The 22,500-nt window shown below is 46.7% G+C and overlaps 1 protein-coding gene across 5 annotated transcripts in view; it reads right to left on the bottom strand.

The window, feature by feature from the left end:
• Window positions 1-22,500, bottom strand: part of Tomosyn (syntaxin-binding protein tomosyn) — a 567,161-nt gene that overhangs the window by 268,521 nt on the left and 276,140 nt on the right. For all 5 annotated transcript variants that reach the window (XM_070105267.1, XM_070105268.1, XM_070105270.1 and 2 more), the window contains exon 2: window positions 21,881-21,978. In XM_070105267.1, coding sequence (XP_069961368.1) covers window positions 21,881-21,978 — 98 coding nt within the window. The remainder of the gene's footprint in view (window positions 1-21,880; window positions 21,979-22,500) is intronic.

The raw sequence follows: 22,500 nt of genomic DNA, 5'->3' as shown, positions 1-22,500 counted from the left end.
TCCGCTCGAATCTCTGCTCAGGAGCTCTGCACCCCAGCAGCAGCTCCGCTCGAATCTCTGCACCCCAGCAGCAGCTCCGCTCGAATCTCTGCTCAGGAGCCCTGCACCCCAGCAGCAGCTCAGCTCGAATCTCCTGATTATGCTCCTTGGGCTTTTATGGTGGTCCAAGCACCCTCCACAACCACGTGTACGACCTGACACCTAGGTCTGACACCATCAAGAACAAAAGACCTCAGACGTGGGCGTGGCTACAGACGTTTGCCAAGGCAAGGTGTGACCATATAATTGGTTAAATCAGGTCTCCCTAGAGACCTCACAAGCCCAGCTGAACTACATCACAGTAGTAGGAGTATTAGTAGTGGTGGTGGTGGTGGTGGTAGTAGTGGTAGTAGTAGTAGTAGTACTGTTACAGTTAGTGGTGGTAGTAGTATTGGTAGTAGTAGTAGTGGTGGTAGTAGTAGTGGTGGTGGTGGTAGTAGTAGTGGTGGTAGTGGTAGTAGTAGTAGTGGTAGTAATAGTGGTAGTAGTAATGGTGGTGGTGGTGGTGGTGGTGGTGGTAGTAGTAGTAGTGGTAGTACTGTTACAGTTAGTAGTAGTGGTGGTAGTAGTGGTGGTAGTAGTGGTAGTAGTAGTGGTGGTAGTGGTAGTAGTAGTAGTGGTAGTAATAGTGGTAGTAGTAATGGTGGTGGTGGTGGTGGTGGTAGTAGTAGTAGTAGTAGTGGTAGTACTGTTACAGTTGGTAGTAGTTGTGGTAATGGTAAAAATACTTACGTATGCCTTTCTACCACCACCATCAATCACCACCATCAATCACCACCAGCACCACCATTAATCACCACCAGCACCATCAATCACCACCACCAGCACCATCAATCACCACCACCAGCACCATCAATCACCACCACCACCAGCACCATCAATCACCACCACCACCAGCACCATCAATCACCACCAACAATCACCACCACCACCAGCACCATCAATCACCACCACCAGCACCATCAATCACCACCACCAGCACCATCAATCACCACCACCACCAGCACCATCAATCACCACCACCAGCACCATCAATCACCACCACCACCAGCACCATCAATCACCACCAACAATCACCACCACCAGCACCATCAATCACCACCACCACCAGCACCATCAATCACCACCACCACCAGCACCATCAATCACCACCATCACCGTTCCATCAGCTTCACACACGCACCCCATCAGTAGTTCATTACAGGTCATATTTAAACACTGATCAAACCCAGATAATATATATATATATATATATATATATATATATATATATATATATATATATATATATATATATATATATATATATATATATATATATATAAAACGATGGTTAGAAATTCACTGACCTAGTGTTGCAACACTGCTTGAGAATGACCAATTAGAAGGCTGCTCTAGCAGCCACAGCCAATTACATGAGGTGTAGTATACCCTGAGGTAGCCGCTGATTGGCTGAGACAGCTGAGAACAGCCAGCTGATTCGTCACTCTCACACATATGCCACACACCACCACAACCGTGTGTTTTTCTCACATTAATTTCAAAATTCCCGGATTTTCAGGGGGTTTACAATGCGTTTTTCCCTCCTAAATACCCAAAAAATATATTACAAAAGCCTCAGCATACAAACAAGAGCATTAAGAGCAAAAATGACATATTTTATGCAATATATCAGGCCCGACTGTGCCCTTCTTGCACTAAACTATCCATTTTGGTGTCAAACTGCAAAAATAAAAACGAAAATTTTTTTAATAATGATGCTTGGAGTAAGTGTGATGTAAGAGGGAAGAAGGTAAGTGTGATGTAAGAGGGAAGAAGGTAAGTGTGATGTAAGAGGGAAGAAGGTAAGTGTGATGTAAGAGGGAAGAAGGTAAGTGTGATGTAAGAGGGAAGAAGGTAAGTGTGATGTAAGAGGGAAGAAGGTAAGTGTGATGTAAGAGGGAAGAAGGTAAGTGTGATGTAAGAGGGAAGAAGGTAAGTGTGATGTAAGAGGGAAGAAGGTAAGAAATGGATAAAATGAGAGTAAGTAGAATAATGTGATAACATGAGTAGTATAGATTTATACCCTGGGTACCAACCCTGGTGGTATATTATACCCTGGGTACCCACCCTGGTGGTATATTATACCCTGGGTACCCACCCTGGTGGTATATTATACCCTGGGTACCCACCCTGGTGGTATATTATACCCTGGGTAGCCACTCTGGTGGTATATTATACCCTGGGTACCCACCCTGGTGGTATATTATACCCTGGGTACCCACCCTGGTGGTATATTATACCCTGGGTACCCACCCTGGTGGTATATTATACCCTGGGTAGCCACCCTGGTGGTATATTATACCCTGGGTACCCACCCTGGTGGTATATTATACCCTGGGTACCCACCCTGGTGGTATATTATACCCTGTGTACCCACCCTGGTGGTATATTATACCCTGGGTACCCACCCTGGTGGTATATTATACCCTGGGTACCCACCCTGGTGGTATATTATACCCTGGGTACCCACCCTGGTGGTATATTATACCCTGGGTACCCACCCTGGTGGTATATTATACCCTGGGTACCCACCCTGGTGGTATATTATACCCTGGGTACCCACCCTGGTGGTATATTATACCCTGGGTACCCACCCTGGTGGTATATTATACCCTGGGTACCCACCCTGGTGGTATATTATACCCTGGGTACCCACCCTGGTGGTATATTATACCCTGGGTACCCACCCTGGTGGTATATTATACCCTGGGTACCCACCCTGGTGGTATATTATACCCTGGGTACCCACCCTGGTGGTATATTATACCCTGGGTACCCACCCTGGTGGTATATTATACCCTGGGTACCCACCCTGGTGGTATATTATACCCTGGGTACCCACCCTGGTGGTATATTATACCCTGGGTACCCACCCTGGTGGTATATTATACCCTGGGTACCCACTCTGGTGGTATATTATACCCTGGGTACCCACCCTGGTGGTATATTATACCCTGGGTACCCACCCTGGTGGTATATTATACCCTGGGTACCCACCCTGGTGGTATATTATACCCTGGGTACCCACCCTGGTGGTATATTATACCCTGGGTACCCACCCTGGTGGTATATTATACCCTGGGTACCCACCCTGGTGGTATATTATACCCTGGGTACCCACCCTGGTGGTATATTATACCATGGGTACCATGGGTACCCACCCTGGTGGTATATTATACCCTGGGTACCCACCCTGGTGGTATATTATACCCTGGGTACCCACCCTGGTGGTATATTATACCCTGGGTACCCACCCTGGTGGTATATTATACCCTGGGTACCAACCCTGGTGGTATATTATACCCTGGGTACCCACCCTGGGGTATATTATACCCTGGGTACCCCCTGGTGGTATATTATACCCTGGGTACCCACCCTGGTGGTATATTATACCCTGGGTACCCACCCTGGTGGTATATTATACCCTGGGTACCCACCCTGGTGGTATATTATACCCTGGGTACCCACCCTGGTGGTATATTATACCCTGGGTACCCACCCTGGTGGTATATTATACCCTGGGTACCCACCCTGGTGGTATATTATACCCTGGGTACCCACCCTGGTGGTATATTATACCCTGGGTACCCACCCTGGTGGTATATTATACCCTGGGTACCCACCCTGGTGGTATATTATACCCTGGGTACCCACCCTGGTGGTATATTATACCCTGGGTACCCACCCTGGTGGTATATTATACCCTGGGTACCCACCCTGGTGGTATATTATACCCTGGGTACCCACCCTGGTGGTATATTATACCCTGGGTACCCACCCTGGTGGTATATTATACCCTGGGTACCCACCCTGGTGGTATATTATACCCTGGGTACCCACCCTGGTGGTATATTATACCCTGGGTACCCACCCTGGTGGTATATTATACCCTGGGTACCCACCCTGGTGGTATATTATACCCTGGGTACCCACCCTGGTGGTATATTATACCCTGGGTACCCACCCTGGTGGTATATTATACCCTGGGTACCCACCCTGGTGGTATATTATACCCTGGGTACCCACCCTGGTGGTATATTATACCCTGGGTACCCACCCTGGTGGTATATTATACCCTGGGTACCCACCCTGGTGGTATATTATACCCTGGGTACCCACCCTGGTGGTATATTATACCCTGGGTACCCACCCTGGTGGTATATTATACCCTGGGTAGCCACCCTGGTGGTATATTATACCCTGGGTAGCCACCCTGGTGGTATATTATACCCTGGGTAGCCACCCTGGTGGTATATTATACCCTGGGTACCCACCCTGGTGGTATATTATACCCTGGGTACCCACCCTGGTGGTATATTATACCCTGGGTACCCACCCTGGTGGTATATTATACCCTGGGTAGCCACCCTGGTGGTATATTATACCCTGGGTACCCACCCTGGTGGTATATTATACCCTGGGTACCCACCCTGGTGGTATATTATACCCTGGGTACCCACCCTGGTGGTATATAATCCCCTGGGGCCCCACCCTGGTGGTATATTATACCCTGGGTACCCACCCTGGTGGTATATTATACCCTGGGTACCCACCCTGGTGGTATATTATACCCTGGGTACCCACCCTGGTGGTATATTATACCCTGGGTACCCACCCTGGTGGTATATTATACCCTGGGTACCCACCCTGGTGGTATATTATACCCTGGGTACCCACCCTGGTGGTATATTATACCCTGGGTACCCACCCTGGTGGTATATTATACCCTGGGTACCCACCCTGGTGGTATATTATACCCTGGGTACCCACCCTGGTGGTATATTATACCCTGGGTACCCACCCTGGTGGTATATTATACCCTGGGTACCCACCCTGGTGGTATATTATACCCTGGGTACCCACCCTGGTGGTATATTATACCCTGGGTACCCACCCTGGTGGTATATTATACCCTGGGTACCCACCCTGGTGGTATATTATACCCTGGGTACCCACCCTGGTGGTATATTATACCCTGGGTACCCACCCTGGTGGTATATTATACCCTGGGTACCCACCCTGGTGGTATATTATACCCTGGGTACCCACCCTGGTGGTATATTATACCCTGGGTACCCACCCTGGTGGTATATTATACCCTGGGTACCCACCCTGGTGGTATATTATACCCTGGGTACCCACCCTGGTGGTATATTATACCCTGGGTACCCACCCTGGTGGTATATTATACCCTGGGTACCCACCCTGGTGGTATATTATACCCTGGGTACCCACCCTGGTGGTATATTATACCCTGGGTACCCACCCTGGTGGTATATTATACCCTGGGTACCCACCCTGGTGGTATATTATACCCTGGGTACCCACCCTGGTGGTATATTATACCCTGGGTACCCACCCTGGTGGTATATTACCCTGGGTACCCACCCTGGGTACCCACCCTGGTGGTATATTATACCCTGGGTACCCACCCTGGTGGTATATTATACCCTGGGTACCCACCCTGGTGGTATATTATACCCTGGGTACCCACCCTGGTGGTATATTATACCCTGGGTACCCACCCTGGTGGTATATTATACCCTGGGTACCCACCCTGGTGGTATATTATACCCTGGGTACCCACCCTGGTGGTATATTATCCCCTGGGTACCCACCCTGGTGGTATATTATACCCTGGGTACCCACCCTGGTGGTACATTATACCCTGGTGGTATATTATACCCTGCGTACCCACCCTGGTGGTATATTATACCCTGGTGGTATATTATACCCGTACCCACCCTGGTGGTATATTATACCCTGGGTACCCACCCTGGTGGTATATTATACCCTGGGTACCCACCCTGGTGGTATATTATATCCTGGGTACCCACCCTGGTGGTATATTATACCCTGGGTACCCACCCTGGTGGTATATTATACCCTGGGTACCCACCCTGGTGGTATATTATATCCTGGGTACCCACCTTGGTGGTATATTATACCCTGGGTACCCACCCTGGTGGTATATTATATCCTGGGTACCCACCCTGGTGGTATATTATATCCTGGGTACCCACCCTGGTGGTATATTATACCCTGGGTACCCACCCTGGTGGTATATTATATCCTGGGTACCCACCCTGGTGGTACCCACCCACCCTGGTGGTATATTATACCCTGGGTACCCACCCTGGTGGTATATTATACCCTGGGTACCCACCCTGGTGGTAAATTATACCATGGGTACCCACCCTGGTGGTATATTATACCCTGGGTACCCACCCTGGTGGTATATTATACCCTGGGTACCCACCCTGGTGGTATATTATACCCTGGGTACCCACCCTGGTGGTATATTATACCCTGGGTACCCACCCTGGTGGTATATTATACCCTGGGTACCCACCCTGGTGGTATATTATACCCTGGGTACCCACCCTGGTGGTAAATTATACCATGGGTACCCACCCTGGTGGTATATTATACCCTGGGTACCCACCCTGGTGGTATATTATACCCTGGGTACCCACCCTGGTGGTATATTATACCCTGGGTACCCACCCTGGTGGTATATTATACCCTGGGTACCCACCCTGGTGGTATATTATACCCTGGGTACCCACCCTGGTGGTATATTATACCCTGGGTACCCACCCTGGTGGTATATTATACCCTGGGTACCCACCCTGGTGGTATATTATACCCTGGGTACCCACCCTGGGGTACCCTGGTGGTATATTATACCCTGCGTACCCACCCTGGTGGTATATTATATCCTGGGTAGCCACTCTGGTGGTATATTATACCCTGGGTACCCACCCTGGTGGTATATTATACCCTGGGTACCCACCTTGGTGGTATATACCCTGGGTAGCCACCCTGGTGGTGTATTATACCCTGGGTAGCCACCATGGTGGATTATACCCTGAGTACCCACCCTGGTGATATATTATACCCCACAAGGGTTATTCTTGCTGTGTTTTGATCAATAATCTAGACCTTACTGCCATGCCCACTCCTCTTCACCCACCTCCCATTCCCTGTCATTACACACCCCATTACCTCTATTACTCTCACCCACCATCCCCATATATCTTTTAAGACTCCTGTCTTTACAAGTTTATACACACACAGGAGCTGTGACTTGACCCTTGCAGCCAGATATAGGTAAGCACACACACACACACACACACACACACACACACAAACGAATATGCATGGATAAGAGGCCCAGTGGCAATTGAGAATAACAGAGCGAAAGCCAAATCTGACCCGAAGTTGTACAGTCAGATCAGAAGGAATGCAAGTGTCAAGGATGAGGTAGTCAGGCTGAGGAAGGAGGGGAGTTCACAAGGAGCGACCAGGAAGTATAAGTGCTCAACACGAGAATTAAGAAATTTCAGTAGAGACAGAAAGGACTCCAGCAAATTGGGATGGAAGGGTGCACCAGCAAGTGCTGGACACACTACACACAACAGAGACGGTGAGCCTAAGTGAGCTAGATACCTCAAAGGTGGTGGGACCAAACATGTCTCCATGGGTCCTGAGAGACGGAACAGAGATGCTGTTTGTGAAGTCCTAATTAAGACAGACAGACAGCATTAAACTAGACAAGGGACAGTGACGTGTATATAAGTCACGGGCAAACTTGCCAGGAAAAGACTGATGAAGCACCTAGAAAGGAATGAACTTATAATAAGCAGCACGGTTTCTGAGAAGGGAAATCCTGTGTCACAACCCTACTGGAGCTTTGTGATTGTAGATCTACAATCTACAATCCTGTCAGACACTGCAACTTCTTGGGATCTTAATACTTGGGAATTCTTCACTTGTCTAACCCTTGGGCACGACCTTGGTCACGACCTTGGTCACGACCTTGGGCACGACCTTGGTCACGACCTTGGGCACAACCTACTTCCACATTGAACAAATGTGACACCACCTACGACTGTTGCACCTCTCCTGCCATACGGTTTATAAGCTCCTTCTCCACACTTATGCCGTATTCTATTCAAGATTGATGGACTGACCACATCGACTCGAGGTTGAGGGACTGATTACCTCATTCTCCTCCTCTTCAAGATTCTCCTTTGTATGGATTGATGAAGCCACTGTGTGGCGAAACGTTTCCTCAATAAAGATACCCAAGAGTTGCACATGTGTCTAAATTATCAACGTGTCGGTTCTCTGAACCAGTCATCTACCTCGTCAGGAGATGTTGAAGAAATCCACACCTTGGATGTCTTGAAGGCATATAATTAAGAGTCTTGAGGATAGCCTAGGCCTGCCTGCCGAGTCTAGTCTATGCCTAGCAAGAACCGAGTGAAAGATGTGGCCTACGGCTCACATATGATGGGTCTCGTGACGTCATAGCTAGCAAGTTTATCCAAGTATACTAAGAACATAAGAAAGGAGGATCACTGCAGCAGGCCTGTTGGCCCATACTAGGCAGGTCCTTTACAATTCATCCCACTAACAAAACATCTGACCAACCCAATTTTCAATGCCACCCAAGAAATAAGCTCTGATGTGCAAGTCCCACTCAAATCCAACCCCTCCCACTCATGTACTTATCCAACCTAAATTTGAAACTACCCAAAGTCCTAGCCTCAATTACCTTACTAGGCAGACCCAACTTGTAAGTTTATGTAAGAATACTTCACAAGTTGTACAAGAATGGTATACAATACCGACAAGATGAAATTGAGACACATGTACAACATCTGGGTATCTTTATTGTAGACGTTTCGCCATCCAATGGCGAAACGTCTACAATCAAGATACCCAGATGTTGCACATGTGTCTCAATTTCACCTCACAAGTACACAGTAACACTACTGACAGAACGCATTTTCCTGGACTGTAAGAAGGCTTTCGACACAGTTCCACTCAAGAGATTAGTGCAAAAGCTAGGGGAGCAGGCGGGAATAACAGGAAAGGCACTACAACGGATCAGAGACTATCAGATAGGAAGGAAATGAGTGATGGTACGCGATAAAGTATCACAGTGGGCACCTGTGACGAGTGGGGTTCCACAGGGGTCAGTCCTAGGACCAGTGCTATTTCTGGTACAAGTGAATGACATGACAGACGGGATCGATTCAGACGTGTCCCTGTTTGCAGATGATGTGAGGCTAACGAGGAGAATTCAATAGGATGAGGATCAGGCAGGACTACAAAGGGATCTGGACAGGCTGTAAGCCTGGTCCAACAACTGGCTCCTGGAGTTTACCTGCACCAAGTGCAAAGTAGTGAAGATTGGGGAAGATAAATTAAGACTGCAGTACAGGCTAGGGGACCAAAGACCAAAGACCACAAACCTCATTCAAGGGAAAGAATCTTTGGGTGCTAGTGGACTGGTGTGGGTGGCATCCTGGGTGTTAGTGGACTGGTGTGGGTGGCATCCTGGGTGTTAGTGGACTGGTGTGGGTCACATCCAGGGTGTTAGTGGACTGGTGTGGGTCACATCCAGGGTGTTAGTGGACTGGTGTGGGCCACATCCTGGGTGTTAGTGGACTGGTGTGGGTCACATCCTGGGTGTTAGTGGACTGGTGTGGGTCACATCCTGGGTGTTAGTGGACTGGTGTGGGTGGCATCCTGGGTGTTAGTGGACTGGTGTGGGTCACATCCAGGGTGTTAGTGGACTGGTGTGGGTCAAATCCAGGGTGTTAGTGGACTGGTGTGTGTCACATCCTGGTTGTTAGTGGACTGGTGTGGGTCACATCCTGGGTGTTAGTGGACTGGTGTGGGTCACATCCTGGGTGTTAGTGGACTGGTGTGGGCCACATCCTGGGTGTTAGTGGACTGGTGTGGGTCACATCCTGGGTGTTAGTGGACTGGTGTGGGTCGCATCCTGGGTGTTAGTGGACTGGTGTGGGTGGCATCCTGGATGTTAGTGGACTGGTGTGGGTCACATCCAGGGTGTTAGTGGACTGGTGTGGGTCACATCCAGGGTGTTAGTGGACTGGTGTGGGTCACATCCTGGGTGTTAGTGGACTGGTGTGTGTCACATCCTGGTTGTTAGTGGACTGGTGTGTGTCACATCCTGGGTGTTAGTGGACTGGTGTGGGTCACATCCTGGGTGTTAGTGGACTGGTGTGGGTCACATCCTGGGTGTTAGTGGACTGGTGTGGGTCACATCCTGGGTGTTAGTGGACTGGTGTGGGTCACATCCTGGGTGTTAGTGGACTGGTGTGGGTCACATCCTGGGTGTTAGTGGACTGGTGTGGGTCACATCCTGGGTGTTAGTGGACTGGTGTGGGTCACATCCTGGGTGTTAGTGGACTGGTGTGGGTCACATCCTGGGTGTTAGTGGACTGGTGTGGGTCACATCCTGGGTGTTAGTGGACTGGTGTGGGTCACATCCTGGGTGTTAGTGGACTGGTGTGGGTCACATCCTGGGTGTTAGTGGACTGGTGTGGGTCACATCCTGGGTGTTAGTGGACTGGTGTGGGTCACATCCTGGGTGTTAGTGGACTGGTGTGGGTCACATCCTGGGTGTTAGTGGACTGGTGTGGGTCACATCCTGGGTGTTAGTGGACTGGTGTGGGTCACATCCTGGGTGTTAGTGGACTGGTGTGGGTCACATCCTGGGTGTTAGTGGACTGGTGTGGGTCACATCCTGGGTGTTAGTGGACTGGTGTGGGTCACATCCTGGGTGTTAGTGGACTGGTGTGGGTCACATCCTGGGTGTTAGTGGACTGGTGTGGGTCACATCCTGGGTGTTAGTGGACTGGTGTGGGTCACATCCTGGGTGTTAGTGGACTGGTGTGGGTCACATCCTGGGTGTTAGTGGACTGGTGTGGGTCACATCCTGGGTGTTAGTGGACTGGTGTGGGTCACATCCTGGGTGTTAGTGGACTGGTGTGGGTCACATCCAGGGTGTTAGTGGACTGGTGTGGGTCACATCCTGGGTGTTAGTGGACTGGTGTGGGTCACATCCTGGGTGTTAGTGGACTGGTGTGGGTCACATCCTGGGTGTTAGTGGACTGGTGTGGGTCACATCCAGGGTGTTAGTGGACTGGTGTGGGTCACATCCTGGGTATTAGTGGACTGGTGTGGGTCACATCTGGGGTGTTAGTGGACTGGTTTGGGTCACATCCTGGGTGTTAGTGGACTGGTGTGGGTTACATCCTGGGTGTTAGTGGACTGGTGTGGGTCACATCCTGGGTGTTAGTGGACTGGTGTGGGTCACATCCTGGGTGCTAGTGGACTGGTGTGGGTCACATCCAGGGTGTTAGTGGACTGGTGTGGGTCACATCCTGGGTATTAGTGGACTGGTGTGGGTCACATCCAGGGTGTTAGTGGACTGGTGTGGGTCACATCCAGGGTGTTAGTGGACTGGTGTGGGTTACATCCTGGGTGTTAGTGGACTGGTGTGGGTCACATCCTGGGTGTTAGTGGACTGGTGTGGGTCACATCCTGGGTGCTAGTGGACTGGTGTGGGTTACATCCTGGGTGTTAGTGGACTGGTGTGGGTCACATCCTGGGTGTTAGTGGACTGGTGTGGGTCACATCCAGGGTGTTAGTGGACTGGTGTGGGTCACATCCTGGGAATTAGTGGACTGGTGTGGGTCACATCCAGGGTGTTAGTGGACTGGTGTGGGTCACATCCAGGGTGTTAGTGGACTGGTGTGGGTCACATCCTGGGTATTAGTGGACTGGTGTGGGTCACATCCAGGGTGTTAGTGGACTGGTGTGGGTCACATCCTGGGTGTTAGTGGACTGGTGTGGGTTACATCCTGGGTGTTAGTGGACTGGTGTGGGTCACATCCTGGGTGTTAGTGGACTGGTGTGGGTCACATCCTGGGTGCTAGTGGACTGGTGTGGGTCACATCCTGGGTGCTAGTGGACTGGTGTGGGTCACATCCTGGGTATTAGTGGACTGGTGTGGGTCACATCCAGGGTGTTAGTGGACTGGTGTGGGTCACATCCTGGGTGTTAGTGGACTGGTGTGGGTTACATCCTGGGTGTTAGTGGACTGGTGTGGGTCACATCCTGGGTGTTAGTGGACTGGTGTGGGTCACATCCTGGGTGCTAGTGGACTGGTGTGGGTTACATCCTGGGTGTTAGTGGACTGGTGTGGGTCACATCCTGGGTGTTAGTGGACTGGTGTGGGTCACATCCAGGGTGTTAGTGGACTGGTGTGGGTCACATCCTGGGAATTAGTGGACTGGTGTCGGTCACATCCAGGGTGTTAGTGGACTGGTGTGGGTCACATCCTGGGTGTTAGTGGACTGGTGTGGGTTACATCCTGGGTGTTAGTGGACTGGTGTGGGTCACATCCTGGGTGTTAGTGGACTGGTGTGGGTCACATCCTGGGTGTTAGTGGACTGGTGTGGGTCACATCCTGGGTGTTAGTGGACTAGTGTGGGTGTCATCCTGGGTGCTAGTGGACTGGTGTGGGTTACATCCTGGGTGTTAGTGGACTGGTGTGGGTCACATCCTGGGTGTTAGTGGACTGGTGTGGGTCACATCCTGGGTGTTAGTGGACTGGTGTGGGTGTCATCCTGGGTGCTAGTGGACTGGTGTGGGTTACATCCTGGGTGTTAGTGGACTGGTGTGGGTCACATCCTGGGTGTTAGTGGACTGGTGTGGGTCACATCCTGGGTGTTAGTGGACTGGTGTGGGTCACATCCTGGGTGTTAGTGGACTGGTGTGGGTGGCATCCTGGGTGTTAGTGGACTGGTGTGGGTGGCATCCTGGGTGTTAGTGGACTGGTGTGGGTCACATCCTGGGTGTTAGTGGACTGGTGTGGGGTCACATCCTGGGTGTTAGTGGACTGGTGTGGGTGGCATCCTGGGTGTTAGTGGACTGGTGTGGGTCACATCCTGGGTGTTAGTGGACTGGTGTGGGTCACATCCTGGGTGTTAGTGGACTGGTGTGGGTCACATCCTGGGTGTTAGTGGTGACCTGTACTTAACTCAGTGGTGACCTGTACTTAACTCAGTGGTGACCTGTACTTAACTCAGTGGTGACCTGTACTTAACTCTGTGAAGAAGTGTCTTGTTTGCTCCCGTGGACTGAACCAAGATGCCCTCCATCGAGCAACTTTACCAGCAACTTAAGGAAGAATTGAGGGCAGCGAAGATGGAGATACGGCGATTGACCGAGGAAAACAAGAGGATTCGTAGTAGTCCTCCTGTTTCGAGTCCTCAGGTCAAGAAGGGATCTTGGTCAGTGGCTGGACAGCAGGGGACGACGAAGTTGACGATCAAGAAGACGAATGGAAAGCCAGAAACGATGAAGAAGAAAGAGACTGCTGTGGAAACCTCCAACGCATTCTCGGTGCTACCCGACGAATGTGAGTCGACTACTGGGATCGTCACGACGAACGACAACAAGGTAAGAATATTGTTGTTGTTGGGGATAGCCAGGTTAGATACATGGATAGGGCATTCTGCTTGAAGGACAGGAGTAGGAGACAGAGGGTTTGCTTTCCTGGGGCTGGGATGGAGGACATTGTTAGCCGGCTTGACAGCATCATGAACGGTAATGGGATCAATCCTATTATTTGCCTCAGTGCTGGAGGCAATGATGTAGGCAAGCATAGAAGTGAGGATTTAGTTAGAAAGTTCAGGACAGCTATAGACATAATTAGGAAGAAGGGGGGGGGTGCCCTGTTATATGTGGCATTTTGCCAAGAAGAGGTGTTGGTAATGAATGGTTGTCCAGAGCAATTGGTATTAATTGTTGGCTGGATAAACACTGCAAGGATAATGCAATACCATTCATTGACAACTGGGACAACTTCTATGGCCGAAATGACATGTATGCCAGGGATGGGGTTCACTTATCCAGGGCAGGTGTGGGTTTTCTTGCTAACTCAGTTGAGGGGGTTGTTAGGACTTTAAAGTAGGATTAGTTAGAGGTATGGGTTTTGAAATGATTAATAATGAGTATGGATATATTGACTTATGCTCTGATATTAAGAATCTTAATAGTAACTGTCATGTAGTAAATCTGGGTAATGATAATTTCAGAAATTGTGTAAAAACAAAGATGAATAGGAAAAATGTGCAGAAGAAAAAACATATGATGGTATTTTATGCTAACAGTCGAAGTGCAAGAAATAAAATTAATGAACTACGTTTGGTAGCACGTGCTGGGAACTTTGATATCATTGCATTAACTGAAACGTGGTATGATTTAAAGAGTCGGAATATGACTGCTGAGTGTAATATTCAGGGATTTAAGTTATTCAATGTGGATAGATGTAATGGGAAGGGGGGAGGAGTTGCATTGTATGTTCGAGAAAATATTAATTGTTGCATAAAAAAAGGTATAAAAATAGATGGAGCAGTAACAGAGTCTGTTTGGCTAGAGTTCGTGGAGGGTCAAGAAAAACTAATTCTAGGTGTAATATACCGACCTCCAGGCTTGGATCACGATAGAGGGAGACTTCTTTGGGACGAAATTGTTAGGGCTTCTGGACACAGTAACGTAGTCATAGTAGGGGACTTTAACTTTAGCCAAATTGACTGGAATTCTTTGACAGGTAATCTAGAGTCCAGTGATTTTATGGAAACAGTTCAGGACTGTTTTCTGAAACAGAGCGTAACTGAGCCTACCAGGGGTAATAATTTGCTAGACCTAGTCTTGTCAAATAAGGAAACACTCGTGAATAATCTGGAGATCACTGAAGAGCTTGGCGCAAGTGATCACAAATCCATCACTTTTAGCATTAATTGGGAATGCAAGAATAATGATAATACAGTAAAAATCCCTGATTTTCGTTCTGCCGATTATAATGGACTTAGGGAACATCTGTCTAATCTTGATTGGGGTTATCTAGCTAATGATTTTATTGACGATAATCATACTTATGAATATGAAGGGATCTGCTTTTATGATTGTTTTCTTAATAATGTACACAGTGCCCAGAGTATATACATTCCCAGAGAGAAATTAGGTCTAATAATAACGATCTCAAATGGGTTAACAGGAGGCTAAAGCCTCTATTAGGGGAGAAAAGGGGAATTTATAGGCGCATCAGAAGAGGAGAGGTTAACCTTACTGACCAATATGTTCAGCTTAAAAGAGAAGTAAAAAAGGCGATTAGAAAGGCTAAACGTGACTATGAAATTAGAGTTGCTAATGAATCAAAGACTAATCCAAAGGGGTTCTTTCAAGTGTATAGGACGAAGGTGAAGGAAAAAGTAGGACCTCTGAAAACTGGGAATGGACAGCTGACGGATAATGAACTGGAAATGTGTTCCTTATTTAATGACTATTTTTTGTCAGTTTTTACACAGGAAGATGTAAATGAGATTCCAGTAATTAACAATTATTTAGTTCCTGATGAATTTAAGTTAACTAATATTACTGTCACGATGGACATGGTTATTAAACAGATAGACAAACTGAAACAATATAAGTCCCCGGGACCCGATGAGTTGTTTTCCAGGGTACTTAAGGAATGCAAGATGGAGCTTAGTCAGCCATTAACGAGTGTATTCAATGCGTCCATCCTTACCAGTGTTGTGCCAGAGTTGTGGAAGATGGCTAATGTGGTTCCTATATTCAAATCAGGGGATAAGTCCACTCCTTCAAATTACCGTCCAATAAGCCTGACATCTATAGTGGGCAAGTTATTAGAATCAATTATAGCTGACATTATCAGAAGTCACCTTGAAGAGCATAACTTGATAAATGAATCTCAGCATGGATTCACGAGAGGTCGTTCCTGCCTGACAAACTTACTGACGTTCTTCAATAGAACATTTGAGGCAGTTGACAGTGATAAGGAATATGATATTGTTTATTTGGATTTTAGTAAAGCCTTCGACAGAGTACCTCACAAGAGACTCTTAAGAAAAGTGGCAGCTCATGGTATAGGAGGTAAAGTTCTAGTATGGATTGAGTCATGGCTTACCAATAGAAAGCAGAGAGTTACCATTAATGGAGTGAAATCTGAATGGGGATTAGTCACTAGTGGCGTTCCACAAGGATCAGTTTTAGGGCCTCTACTGTTCATAATTTACATTAATGACCTTGATGAAGGGATTACTAGTGACCTGAGTAAGTTTGATGATACAAAGATAGGCCGTATAATTCACTCTGAGGAGGATATCAATGAACTCCAGGAGGATTTGGACAAATTAATGTCTTGGTCTGAAAAATGGCAGATGAAGTTTAATGTGGATAAGTGTAGGGTACTTGCCCTTGGTAATGAAAATAACCCTCGAAGCTATAATCTAGGTGAAGTAGAGCTTGGTCATACAGAATGTGAAAAAGACTTGGGAGTCATGGTAAGCAGAAATCTAAAGCCAAGACAGCAGTGCCTTAGTGTGCGCAACAAGGCCAACAGATTACTTGGATTTATCTCAAGAAGTATAAGTAACAGAAGTCCAAAAGTTATTTTACAGCTCTATACATCACTAGTGAGGCCTCATTTAGATTATGCTGCTCAGTTTTGGTCCCCTTACTACAGGATGGACATAGACTCATTAGAGAACATACAGAGAAGAATGACTAAAATGATTTACTGTGTAAGGAACCTCCCGTATGAAGATAGACTCAAAGCCTTAAATCTCCACTCTCTGGAGAGACGTAGAATGAGGGGAGATATCATTGAAGTGTATAAGTGGATGACGGGCATAAACAAGGGAGATATTAATAAAGTACTGAGGGTGTCGAACCAGGTAAGAACCAGGAATAATGGATTTAAGTTGGATAAATTTAGATTTAGAAAGGACATAGATAAGTACTGGTTTTCTAACAGAGTTGTAGATGCGTGGAACAGTCTTCCCAGTGGGGTGATAGAGGCTAGGACCTTGGGTAGCTTTAAGAAGAGACTGGACAAGTATATGAGTGGGAGGGGCTGGGTTTGATTGGTGTCATTGGGTACAGGAGTTATTTCTAGGGAAGCTTTAGGTAGTAGTCGTTTTGATAAGGACCTGCCTCGCATGGGCCAGTAGGCTTTCTGCAGTGTTCCTCCATTCTTATGTTCTTATATCAACCAGTTACCAGCAGATATCAACCAGTTACCAGCAGATATCAACCAGGTACCAGCAGATATGTAGATGAATGGTTCAGAGAACCGACATGTTGATAAATTAGACACATGTGCAACTCTTGGGTATCTTTATTGAGGAAACGTTTCGCCACACAGTGGCTTCATCAGTCCATACAAAGGAGAATCTTGAAGAGGAGAATGAGGTAATCAGTCCCTCAACCTCGAGTCGATGTGGTCAGTCCATCAATCTTGAGTAGAATACGGCAGATGAGCGGAGAAGCAGCTTATAAACCTGCCATACGGTTTATAAACTGCTTCTCCGCTCATCTGCCGTATTCTACTCAAGATTGATGGACTGAACACATCGACTCAAGGTTGAGGGACTGATTACCTCATTCTCCTCCTGTTCTTCAAGATTCTCCTTTGTATGGACTGATGAAGCCACTGTGTGGCGAAACGTTTCCTCAATAAAGATACCCAAGAGTTTCACATGTGTCTAATTTATCACCAGCAGATATCAACCAGTTACCAGCAGATATCAACCAGGTACCAGCAGATATCAACCAGTTACCAGCAGATATCAACCAGTTACCAGCAGATATCAACCAGGTACCAGCAGATATCAACCAGTTACCAGCAGATATCAACCAGTTACCAGCAGATATCAACCAGTTACCAGCAGATATCAACCAGGTACCAGAAGATATCAACCAGTTACCAGCAGATATCAACCAGGTACCAGAAGATATCAACCAGTTACCAGCAGATATCAACCAGTTACCAGCAGATATCAACCAGGTACCAGAAGATATCAACCAGTTACCAGCAGATATCAACCAGTTACCAGCAGATATCAACCAGTTACCAGCAGATATCAACCTGTTACCAGAAGATATCAACCAGTTACCAGCAGATATCAACCAGTTACCAGCAGATATCAACCAGTTACCAGCAGATATCAACCAGTTACCAGAAGATGTCAACCAGGTACCAGCAGATATCAACCAGTTACCAGCAGATATCAACCAGGTACCAGCAGATATCAACCAGTTACCAGCAGATATCAACCAGGTACCAGAAGATATCAACCAGTTACCAGCAGATATCAACCAGTTACCAGCAGATATCAACCAGTTACCAGCAGATATCAACCAGTTACCAGAAGATATCAACCTGTTACCAGAAGATATCAACCTGTTACCAGCAGATATCAACCAGTTACCAGAAGATATCAACCTGTTACCAGCAGATATCAACCAGTTACCAGAAGATATCAACCTGTTACCAGCAGATATCAACCAGTTACCAGAAGATATCAACCTGTTACCAGCAGATATCAACCAGTTACCAGCAGATATCAACCAGGTACCAGAAGATATCAACCAGTTACCAGAAGATATCAACCAGTTACCAGCAGATATCAACCAGTTACCAGAAGATATCAACCTGTTACCAGCAGATATCAACCAGTTACCAGCAGATATCAACCAGTTACCAGCAGATATCAACCAGTTACCAGCAGATATCAACCAGTTACCAGCAGATATCAACCAGTTACCAGCAGATATCAACCAGTTACCAGCAGATATCAACCAGGTACCAGCAGATATCAGTTACCAGCAGATATCAACCAGTTACCAGCAGATATCAGTTACCAGCAGATATCAACCAGTTACCAGCAGATATCAACCAGTTACCAGCAGATATCAACCAGTTACCAGCAGATATCAACCAGTTACCAGCAGATATCAACCAGGTACCAGCAGATATCAACCAGGTACCAGCAGATATCAACCAGTTACCAGCAGATATCAACCAGTTACCAGCAGATATCAACCAGTTACCAGCAGATATCAACCAGTTACCAGCAGATATCAACCTGTTACCAGCAGATATCAACCAGTTACCAGCAGATATCAACCAGTTACCAGCAGATATCAACCAGTTACCAGCAGACATCAACCAGTTACCAGCAGATATCAACCTGTTACCAGCAGATATCAACCAGTTACCAGCAGATATCAACCAGTTACCAGCAGATATCAACCAGTTACCAGCAGATATCAACCAGTTACCAGAAGATATCAACCTGTTACCAGCAGATATCAACCAGTTACCAGCAGATATCAACCAGTTACCAGCAGATATCAACCAGTTACCAGCAGATATCAACCAGTTACCAGCAGATATCAACCAGGTACGAGCAATCACTGCAGTCAGTGGACAAATATTTTAACATCCTGAATCAGGAGCCCTGAATCGACCCCCCCTGTAAAACATGCGAGTCAAGACAGACACAAACACACACACAACCTGAATGTTTCCGGCAGAGGAGAAACAAAAGGAAAAAAAAACGGAACACAAGACGACACAGAGGTGGCTATCGATCTGGGAGACCTCAGAGGTAGGGTGTACACAGTACACCACACACACACACACACACACTGTACTCCCTCCCAACACTAACAGCCCCACAAATTCCCTGCCAACCATCCACCTCACAACCCACACATACGTACAAAAAAGTGCGCGCCAAAAATGTTTGTTTACAAATAGGTGCTGCCATCTGGAGGTGCGCGCCAAAATGTTTGTATACAGCTGATGTGCGCGCCAAAAATTTATGTTTACGGTTAATGGCGTTCCGGAGTTGATGTTTAGTTGATATGCGTGCGGAAATGTATGCTTAAAGAGGTATATACACTAAAATGCCTATAATATCTCTATGTATATACAGTGAGAGGTATATCTTTCTCAGGTCTACACAAATAAATAACAAAAAGGCACAATACCGTGACTGGAACGATACACAAATAACCCGCACATAAAAGAAGAGAAGCTTACGACGACGTTTCGGTCCGACTTGGACCACTGACAAAGTCACACTGTGACTTTGTCAATGGTCCAAGTCGGACCGAAACGTCGTCGTAAGCTGCTCTGTTATGTGCGGGTTATTTGTGTATCCGTGTGCACACACTCCATATCTCTCACTGGACTCACCTAAATGTGATTGCAGGGGTCGATACTCAGCTCCTGGCCCCGCCTCTTCACTGAATATATATACCGAGGTGTATATATATACACTTACAGTTGAATTAGACAACTATGCAACTGTAGAAGTATACACGAGAAACGAGGTAATCAGTCCCTCAGCCTCGGAATTAGCGAGAAGCACAGCGCTATTCTCCAAGACTGAGGGACTGATTACCTAGCCTTTTGTATACACTTCTACAGTCTTCCCATTATGTTCTTGTATTGATGACACTGGCTGGCGAGACGTCTACAAATCAAGATACCCTGGTATTATACCTGCGTCTAATTCTTCATTTGTCGGTATTGTGTACCATTTATATACACTGGTAGTTTATATTGATCAGTATTTTTGGTATTCAAGGCTTAATGACTCTCGTGTAATAGACTTTAAACTCCATTAACCAACCAACCAGTCTTAATGACCCTGGTGTAGTAGATAGACTTTAAACCCCATTAACCAACCAACCAGTCTTAATGACCCTGGTGTAGTAGATAGACTTTAAACCCCATTAACCAACCAACCAGTCTTAATGACCCTGGTGTAGTAGATAGACTTTAAACCCCATTAACCAACCAACCAGTCTTAATGACCCTGGTGTAGTAGATAGACTTTAAACCCCATTAACCAACCAACCAGTCTTAATGACCCTGGTGTAGTAGATAGACTTTAAACCCCATTAACCAACCAACCAGTCTTAATGACCCTGGTGTAGTAGATAGACTTTAAACCCCATTAACCAACCAACCAGTCTTAATGACCCTGGTGTAGTAGATAGACTTTAAACCCCATTAACCAACCAACCAGTCTTAATGACCCTGGTGTAGTAGATAGACTTTAAACCCCATTAACCAACCAACCAGTCTTAATGACCCTGGTGTAGTAGATAGACTTTAAACCCCATTAACCAACCAACCAGTCTTAATGACCCTGGTGTAGTAGATAGACTTTAAACCCCATTAACCAACCAACCATTAACATCACCAACATAACACCCGAGAAGCTTGCAATGCTTTTTTCAAAATTCACCTCGAGAATGCTTCTCCCTATCGTCTTCAAACTTTAAAAACTGGTTTACTGTACTCAGAACAAGACTTACTCAACTACTGATATATACACTTGCTCTGTACACAATTCTGTATAGTTTACATAGATAATATATATATATAGAAACTGATAATTTATATAGAGATGTTTAAGTGGTTACCTGGTTATTGAGACCAGTTATTAGCCGAGTGCCACTCTAGGTTCTAGTAAGAGGGTTCTCTTGTACACACAGGCTCCTCAAGGGAGGTTCCTTGACGATGGTGAGGGGATCTTTATCTGGGGAATTGGATCTGTACTCCGGTTCCCTGAATTGAGCTCCACATGCGCTGTATAATCCCACGGGTTTAGCGTTCCCCATCGTTAAAACAAGTGTACACACAGGGCAGTGTAATTACCTCTTAAAGGTGTACTTACGTGATGTACGTGTACTTACCTGATGTACGTTACCGTCTCTGAACTACACACATGTATAAGTTATTACTGCCATAACTACTGCAAGAAACAGCATTACTGCTGACATAACTACTGATATTACTGCTGATATAACTACTGACATAACTACTGATATAACTACTGATATTACTACACCTACAATTAATACTGTTACAGAAAACCTGTACTGTTCAGGAAGTGTCGACCAATGACCAACTTGTACAATGCATCCTGAGTGTACACGTCTACCTGAGTGTACAGTATACACAATCTGAGTGTACAGAGTGTACACAGTCTGAGTGTACACGTCTGAGTGAAGAGTGTACACAGTGAGTGTACACGTCTGAGTGCACAGTCTCTCTGTGATCCAGAAGGTTACAAAAGGATACAGTCTGATGGAGCCTTGCTTGGTGCCCACAGCCAATACTTTCTGTATGGGATCGAACGCCACTGCAGTAGGCTGGTAGGGGAAGCCATGACGCACAGTCTGCAAACGTACGAAATACAACGTATTAGACAGGTGTAACCACAGTTTAAAGTTCGGGGCCAGGACATGTGACTCGACCCCACTGCAACCACAAATAGGTAATCACACTGTAAATATATTGTTGTATACAGGCCTAGGTTACTGCTCTCTCTCTCTCTCTGTCTCTCTCTTTTTTTTTTTTTACACAGGGTTTGACAAGGTTAAGGATCCCTAGCTTTATTGACAGCTATATTACAGGTTAAGGATTCCTAACTTTATTGGCAAGCTAAGAGCTGTTACCTACATCAGCTCATTTGAAAGCATTTTTATTGTTATGAGACATACAAGTAGGGAACAGGATGAAGTTGGAGCCATCTGTGGGCCAGCATTTTCATTTGATCAACTGGCTTTATCTCGCTGACATCATTATGCTGTACGAATGTGTTCCATACTCGAGTCATCCTGGGTATGTATGATCTCAGATGGAGTGATGTTCTGGAGAAGGGTACAGCCAGAGTGAAGTTGCTGCTTTCTGCCCGTCTT

This window comes from Cherax quadricarinatus, chromosome 98 (assembly GCF_038502225.1).
Source record: "Cherax quadricarinatus isolate ZL_2023a chromosome 98, ASM3850222v1, whole genome shotgun sequence".
Lineage (NCBI taxonomy): Eukaryota > Metazoa > Arthropoda > Malacostraca > Decapoda > Parastacidae > Cherax > Cherax quadricarinatus.
Note: the sequence above shows the minus strand (reverse complement) of the source record. Positions and strands in the feature narration are given on the sequence as shown.